An 8,652-nucleotide genomic window follows, 5' to 3' on the forward strand; every position below is an offset into this window, starting at 1 on the left:
AAGTGTATCTCATACCTCTTCAGGACACTGAAAACTACTATATATTCCACTTAATTGTGCACCCTAGAGGTGCTAATTAAGTTCTAACAACAAATTGGAGCAGCAGCCACTGCTGTCCAAAATGTAAGGCCAAGACAGCATGATTTATCACAATTACCACAGAAGACAAAATAAGCAATATCACGACTGCGAAGGAGAAACAGACGGAAAGTGTATCAACAAAAATTCTTCCTGGGCAACAGTTCGTGTCATGCATAGGAGTAGTTAAAGAGCATATAAAGCTAAGCCCGTATTCTCAACATAGGGTCTGGATGAAGGATTATCTTACAAGCCTCCCAATCAGCCAGAGGATGTACTGCACTTACACAAAATAACTTTTACATAGCCCTATCTACATAGCTACCACAGCAGGTCAATGCCGCAGCATAGAAGACACATCCAGCGGAAGCATATAGGCAAATAATAAGGGCATCACATTAGCTTGATGCTGTCAAGGCGGTGAGCCCATCTCGCTAGCTTGATGATGTATGGAAGTCACACCAAGTACCAGTGGACGCCGAGGTAGTGAGCATTACTAACATATACTGATGAGCTCTCACCTAGCCCCTGCAGCCGAGCCCGTCATGAAGATATGGCTGTACAGAACATGACCTGGTAAACAGAGAAAAGAACAAATAACAAAGAACCATTATAGTGTACTGGTACTCGGAAGCAAAAGAGTCCCGTGAAAAAAAAGGAACGACATAGAAACAGAACTATTTCAAGATAGCAGTATCAAAGATCATAAAAGTGTATACACAAAGTAAGTAGGTTCTACCTTATACACATACACCATTTGCAGATACATCAGACCAACTTCTGGTTTGGTTTGTTGCCCGTTCCACACGAGCTAGCAGCAGTGTCGGTCCTAAGACATAAGAATGAGTGCACGATAAGGAATTTTTTCAACCTAGGCGACACATCGGGAAGAACCAAATAAGCCAAGAAAGTTCAACAAGAGAAATAGAAGTGTTCACCCTAACTTTGGCCTAGCTTCATATATTCTCTTCCTTATCAAGTATGGCAAACTCATGCCTACATTTTCACAATAGTAACATAAGAAAGCAGACACAACCTTGACTCTATTCAAAGAAACATATGTCAGTCTCAAAAAAGATCATAGTGATACAAAGCAAAATGTAAAAGCATGGACAAATGCTATTAAAATAGAATGACGGGCAAAAAGTAGATTTAGCTATATATGCCAATCTAAATTCACAAATACTATAGTTAACACCAAGCCTGTTATTTTTCATTCAGCTACCTCATTATCTACTCTGCTGTGTTTCCGCTTTAACTACAAAAAAAATATCATTCTTAGATTGTGAAGGCATCACAATATCTCAGGGCACTTCAAAATGGTGCATCCAGAAATGGAGGATCGAGAAAGGGCGATAAAACAACTATGATACCTCGCTACGGCCAGACCATATTGATCTAGCATGTAACAGTCATACATATTTTTGTAACACAGACTGGAGCATGATCTGAACATATATATTAAGCAAAGAAAATGGGGAATCGGGATGACATAACTACACATGTAAGTGATATGCTGGGTCTTAAATGCAAAAACTACAGAACTGCATTTCCTAGTAGAAGATACAAATCAAATATATCAATTAGTTAGAAGTAAATAGTCAAACAGAAAAGAGGGCTCAGAACGGCATATGGAATACGTGATACAGTTGCTCTTGAAAATTATAACGATCACACAACAGTTAAGCTAAAGAATTCGCCAAGAAAACCTACCACAACCCAAAGATATCATGCGGGCCGTATTGTCTATACTGACCAAAAATTTGAAATGAGTGCTCGTAATTGTAATAGTTCTATTAATATTTTCAATGCTTTCCAGCCAAGAGAGTATGCAACAGTATGGTTACCTTGCCTGATTAGCCGTATTCTCTATATTAAATGCTTGATAACTATCTCTTTTTCTTATGCTAAATACACTGCAGAACTGTCCATAAATTTTAAGCTTATAGACAAAGTTTTGTAGCATTTTTTAAGCATTTTTTATCAGTTTTCCCTTTTGCAAGCAATACTTAATTATGAGAAGGTTTTCCGGATAAATTGGAACATCCCATATGTCACGACTTAATCCTTTTCTTCATGTAAAGTTCGGAACTACATAATATAAGATGAAACAGAAATATAAACTGGTCCTATTTGATTTAAGTTGAGAATAAATACACACATTTAACTGTGAGAAAAAAAATACGGCCAAGGTTGGCTCAGCTAACAAACCATGGTGCAGCAAAACTGATATGACCATATCTGGGCAAGATAATTCGGCAAAATCCTAATGCAGCATGGTAGAAACATGCACAAGACACAGCAGGCTATAATCTAGGAAAAAGTAGATAACACAACTATATACTCACAATCCATTGCCATTTTGACTATTTTAACCATGTCCTTATCATGAAGGAAACTACATGCTTCAGCGATCATGAGGATCACATTTCAAATAGCTTCTCAAACTACAGTAAAGCTATAAGTATATTACAGTCTCAATCATGCTGAAGCTAAATCGAGTGGGGACCTCAACTTGAAGTGTTGCTCTGAAAACTTACTATCTGCTAATTAAAGAATGAGCGATTCTTGGAAGAAATTGCCAGGAAAGAAAATCAGTTTATTTTTATTTACTGAACTTTTTGACGAAATCTGAACAATCAAATCTTGCAGAACAGCTAGCTATTGAGCGCTATCAGAAGATAGAATAAGCTGCTGGAGCAAACATGGTAATATGTATTCCTTACCGTAACTAATACCATATATCGGAAGAAAAAGTGGTGTATGGAAGAAATTATAAGAAATGCAAAGCTTATGAGATAGATTTTGTTACTACCATAACCCCATCTGAAACACACACATACGAACAATGGTCACGACATTCAGTTATGTGTATGAAAGACAATTTTTTGGGCCACAAACACAAACGTGAAGACAAATCTATACACATAATTGAATGTATTTACCAATTACCCTTAACCATCCCACCATATTAGCATCATAAAAAATAATCAAACACCTTGGTAGTTACTTTCATCTAGGAAGCAACATTAAAACAGAGATAACATCATAATATCGCTAATGCCTCCCAGTCCTCTCTCTCTCTCTCTCTCTCAGGAATAATACCTAGCAAAAGGATACCAAGAAACATCCACATGAACATGACATACTTGAAAAAATCAAAAAACAACACACAAAACTTATCAAACATTCAGTACAAAAGATGAATTGCACTATAGCCTTATGTAGAACTTATGCAACTACCCTTAAGCAGTACCAAAGATGCTTAGTGGCTTCCAACAAGGCAACTTATCTGAAACATGAAACACTTTTTAGATGGTATTCTCTCTAGCTAAGCAACCTCGGCTATATCATCAAACCAAGTACACATTCCTCAAGAGTTAGTACCACATTTTAAAATATGTCTATTCTTTCTTTCTTTCTTAGAAATGCACCATATTGAAAAAAATTATCCTGTGAAATTCTGAAATTTGCAAGCTCTGAAATGAAACTGACCTCACATTATCCATACAGGCTTGTGGTCTGCAATCACCATTTGAGCTGCAACCATACAAAGAATTACAAAAATAGAGTTATTACCAAGCTGTAGCAAAAGAAAAAAATACTACACAAAATTAAACCTGCAACAATGGGCACTAAAATAGTCAAGCGTGAAACCATATTACAACCACAGATTTTCGTGAGCTCATGTCATACAAACGACTGAAATTCTGAAAAAAATTGAGTGTCTAGCAACCCAAAAGATTATGATCTTACAAAAGAAATTAAGGATAAAAATGATGCTGATGGCCTAGAATGGGGGCTGTGAGGTGAACTTGCCTCCCTTATGATCCTGACACCAAGGTTAAACGCATCGAAATGATACCACTGTTGTAGCAATGAGGCATTGCCAGTCTACTGTCTCCTTCACGGTGGAGCTCCTCCTTGCCGCTTGGTCAGTGGATGAGAGACTGACACCTCCCGCTTTGTCGGCGGACAATCGGCTAGCGCACATGTCTTCTAGAACCTCCCAGCCAAGCATATACACACCTTGTATATTTGATTGCTATGCCATCACAACCACACTGCAAAAAAATGCATTCAATATACTAAACAACCGTTGACAACGAATTTACCCTGACACCTTAAATAGTTGGTTTTACAGTCTACATAATTATACCGGGAGCCACTGGCTGGGGAAGATTCGTAGAAGAGGCAACGGATCTCCTTCGCGCTACTAGATATGGTTATAAAAGAGGCTCACCTGCAACCAATGAAAACAGTATATTCGTCAGGCTGTCTCATCTCACCCCATACTGCTATCATCTTAATCTGAGTAAAAAGGAATCACAACCTGGGATTAAAAAAAAGGAACAAAACCACGCACTAACATGTCAGATGAAGATGAACTCAGTGATTTATCACTAATTTAAATACAAGATAACCATATTAAAAGCGTCATATAAATGATCTCTCATATATTCCAGATAACCTTTGATAGTTCATAGTTGGCAACAAGCCTATCAGCAACAGGTAGACAAATTTAGGAACTCACTACATAGTTGCATCAACAAATGCTTGTCGTTTTAGGAGCCAATTGTTAAAAAAAATATATGGACTGTTGATTAAACGAGACAAGCAATTCAGCCCTAAACCTGTGAAATTATTGCTTCCATTGGCCTATTTTAGATGTTAAAAAAAGCTACCACAACATCATCAATATCCTTAAAATATGCCATTTGGATGATCAATACTTCAGTCAAGCAAGAACAGAGATGTGACTACAAAACCATTCAACCATAGCTTATGGAAACACAGAGAGAGAAACCATACATAAGGGGAGAAGGATCGAGAGAAGCTCACCTTGGCTGCAGGAAACTTGTTGTACATCAATGCGGGCATCTCTCCCCAAGCTGCACCAGCGGTCATGAACACCACTCCAGCAGCCTGTCCCAATGACATATGGATTGCAGCAGACTGAAAATAGCAGTACGGCAATCATTGAAATGACAAAAGAAATTGTGTAATTGTAGTGATTTATACATGATGAATTGTATCCACGGATGAAACGATGACTTCCTGTGAGCACTGAATATTGAGCTAACAATTATATATCACTTCACAAATAATAGAAAGCATAGCCTGTCAGTAAACATATATTCTATCCATCTATAAGCACTGAAACTTCTCTAACCAATTGTAATTATAAACAACTCTCTTGAGCAATACAAAGTACACATAGGAAAATCAAAGCAAGTAGTAACCAGTGCTTTAATATATTGCCATTATCTTCTTTCCACAAAGATATCATAGTCCAGTATTTAGCAATAGGAGTAAACATACACTATCAATTATTAATAGCAAGAAAAAAGGTTGACACCAATGATTTCACAACCAATCTCAAAATTTCAGATCTGCTACACCGATCAACTATGAAAAATACACGGGCAGTCACAATACCTCTAGGGAAGGCCCTCTTTGCTGCGTGTGGCTTGTTATCGACAGCCTCATCATCAACCCTATCACATGAGCCTCATCATTAGCAGTGCGTGCATAACCTCCATGACCATTGTGAGGTCTGCGACCTTAGCGGCACCTAAAACCAAATAACACAATAACCAATCAATAAGATCTCAAGTTTTTCAGCATACATTCATAGCCTGCGGCTTCTCTGGCATCCGGAACCAAATAGCACATATAAGAATCAACAAGAATATTTCAAGTTGGTCAGCATAACCTGGCGATTGATGAAACTCTTGAATCTGACTAAAACCTTACTACTAATCCGTTTGAACTATGCATTTACGATTTGTAGCATGTGCCATTTTTGTTACAACAGTATCATTCCAGCAATTGGAATGCCACCAAGAAGATATGACCGTGTACTGAATTAATCACTTCTTTCAAACATTTACTCAATGTTAGAGCTAGATTGAGTGACAAGTAATGACCCCTCTGCATTTACTCAAGACGACAAGATAGAACAGAAATTGCAAGCAAAATGAAATAAAAAGTGGTTTAACCTACTGCTCAATTTTCCCACGGCCTTATGGTCAGATGGCAACGCCTTCAAACTTAATTATTATCCTCTCCATCGCTTTCAGCCAGGTCCCCGCAGGTGAAGGCATGGTGACGCCCCTAAGCTATACGGTGGTGGTAAAATCTGCACGAATTACTGCCACTCAACCAGGCATAATTCCTCTTAGCAAAAGAAAGTGCTGCGAAAGTCAGATAAGATAATCAGAGGATGAAAGTGCCGAACATTCATCGTTGGCACATATCAATTATTTTACAGAATATAGTGAACAAAAGAACAAAGAAATCTTACCTCAGCTCAGCATACACAAGTTGTTTAATCTAGCGGATTATAATGCACGGAGATAGAAAAATAGGCATGATCAGGAATACAATTGGAGGTAGGGTCATAGCAAAATCACCATGGATTTTGAACAATCCTGTACAGATGAGACAAACTATCAGAGTTAAAAAGTTACTTTAGGCATTGATACTTGATATTAGCACCCACAAAAACCAATGAGGGAAATTCAGTTTCAGTAGTTCAAATATAGGATTTGCAACAATCTTCTAGAATTCGTAGGAAAGAAGTATAATTCGGTTATTTCTTAGGACATTAACACCATGACTTCTGCCCAAACTGAGCAACAATCTAACCGATTGGTCCAGCTTACCTTCTCTCTTAAAGCCCACATCACTGAAGTTTGCTATACTACTTCCAATGAGAAGAGCTCTCTTTCGGCCATCAGGATCAGCGGTGACACACTACACAACATCAAAATGATTCAGAACCGAGAAAACGAATATGCGGATACAGTGAGCTGTAAGATTCCAAGTTTCTTACATCCAAAACCACTCTAGCATACTGCAAAACCTCTCTTTGGGAGCCCCACTGTATTCTCCATAATTTCCTAGGTCTGGAGCATATCCCAAATCTGCAACCTGGAAATAAGATTGATCTGTTATCATCTTGATTATTTTTTACAACCAATCTATAACACCTGGAAGAAAGTTAAGATTACCGTGCCAGCGTATATGACACTCGCGCCAGCACCTGTAACCATTGCCCACATGCACCTGTACAGATGAAGAAACAGGGTCGGTTTTGAAATAGTAATGTAAGATAACTCCATGCCAAGATGTCCTTTAGCATTAGGGCGTCACCAAGATCAAGCAGCAAGCAACCAAGGGCAGAGACGCCAACAGACTACTAAGAGATCATAAATGTTCAAGATTTAGAAAATCAAATAAACCCTTGACTCTCATTACTGAGTACTAATTCTACCATGAAAAAGAAAGGAGTTGCCTTTTTGGCAACGGAATCTCGTAGTTGTCCTGTATAAATTGCCTACAGCCTTCGCGCTGTTTCCCAACCATCAGCAGCGAGTTCTTGAGGTCCATGAATGATAAACAAACATAAAAAGTGAATATGTTGCTAGTAGAGAAGTGAGGATGAAGAAATAAGGAGAGAAAAAATTACCTGGCAATGACAGCTCTTCACCTAGCTCCGTCACCAATGCTTCAAACCGGGCGCCACCTACTTCGCATGTTCGCGAGGGAGGAGGAAAAGGAAAGAAGACCGACCTGCACATGTGTTTGAAATTGAAGCCAACATAGATGCGCTCATCTAGACAATTTTGAAAGACTCAAACACTAACTATTCCAAAAATATCAAGCTTTACGTGAATGTCAAAAAATTAAGATGTAAACAGATAACAAAAAAAAGAAAACAAAAATGCAAGGTTAAAATAGGAAAGAAATGGAAGAAACCAAAGAAAAGAATTAACCCTTTTTGAGGAAAAAAGCAGTCTGGAAGAGGGCCATCTAATCTCAGAATAGAAGGAGGTTGCAAAGTGATAGTTGTGGTGAACAGAGAGAACACAAAATGTAAGTAATACTACATGACTTAAGATATTCACACATAGATGGAGAAAATTATTTTCAGAATTGAAAGGAGTACATAACTGTAAAAATGCAATTTTATTTGCTGGGAAGAAAATGCCACAAAAAGAGATAATACAAATATTGTTTGAGTTATGCATAGCTGGAAATCCTCCTAGCCAATTCATGATCTGAAATTTGGAAGTGATACTTGAAAATCTTCACAGAAACACAAAAAAGTCACAGACTGAACAAATTACAGAAATGCCAAGATACAATTTAATTTGCTAGAAAGGAAATGTCATGTTCTTTATTTAGATGAAAGGAGATACATCAAAATATTATTTGATTTCTGCTTAGTTCGAAATCTTCCTAGACAATTCATGTGTTGAAATTTGGAAATGCTAGAGCCTCAAGGTTTAAATAAGATATGCTTATTAGGACTTTAGAGCCTCAAGGTTTAAATAAGATATGCATGTCAATACCTGTAAACAAAACACACTTACAATTTCCCACTATTATCGCCCCCCGCAGGTTTTCATTGGAAAATAAAAAGATAACAAGAAGACTATTACCAGGCCATGGTTGAGAGCTATGGTAAATGACTTACCAACTTCCAAACTTTCCCCTTGCTTCCCATGGTCTCTTCCCCTAGCTACAAAAATAACAATGAAGCGTCTTAGGGATGTATGCTTGCTC

General features: G+C 37.8%; 1 protein-coding gene across 18 annotated transcripts; it reads right to left on the reverse strand.

Annotated features, from left to right (window-relative positions):
- Positions 1–211: 211 nt before the first annotated feature.
- Positions 212–8,652, reverse strand: LOC127315751 (uncharacterized). 18 transcript variants are annotated; one of them, XR_011745704.1, is made up of 13 exons: positions 8,564–8,646; positions 7,553–7,656; positions 7,095–7,149; positions 6,917–7,014; positions 6,747–6,837; positions 6,386–6,512; positions 5,518–6,275; positions 4,921–5,034; positions 4,322–4,411; positions 1,304–1,336; positions 1,017–1,074; positions 818–907; positions 212–651 (listed from the first exon to the last, which is right to left on the reverse strand). XR_011745704.1 is itself a non-coding variant. In XM_071820368.1 (6 exons), the coding sequence occupies exons 1-5, from the start codon at positions 5,569–5,571 to the stop codon at positions 847–849; spliced, it is 396 nt and encodes a 131-aa protein (XP_071676469.1). In that variant the 5' UTR covers positions 5,572–5,674; the 3' UTR covers positions 212–651; positions 818–846. The 18 variants fall into 18 exon arrangements, 4 of the variants coding, with proteins under 4 accessions (XP_071676469.1, XP_071676463.1, XP_071676470.1 ...); XR_011745707.1 differs by lacking the exon at positions 1,304–1,336 and having other exon boundaries at positions 1,023–1,074; XR_011745705.1 differs by lacking the exon at positions 1,304–1,336 and having other exon boundaries at positions 1,017–1,121.

Source organism: Lolium perenne, chromosome 1 (assembly GCF_019359855.2).
Source record: "Lolium perenne isolate Kyuss_39 chromosome 1, Kyuss_2.0, whole genome shotgun sequence".
Lineage (NCBI taxonomy): Eukaryota > Viridiplantae > Streptophyta > Magnoliopsida > Poales > Poaceae > Lolium > Lolium perenne.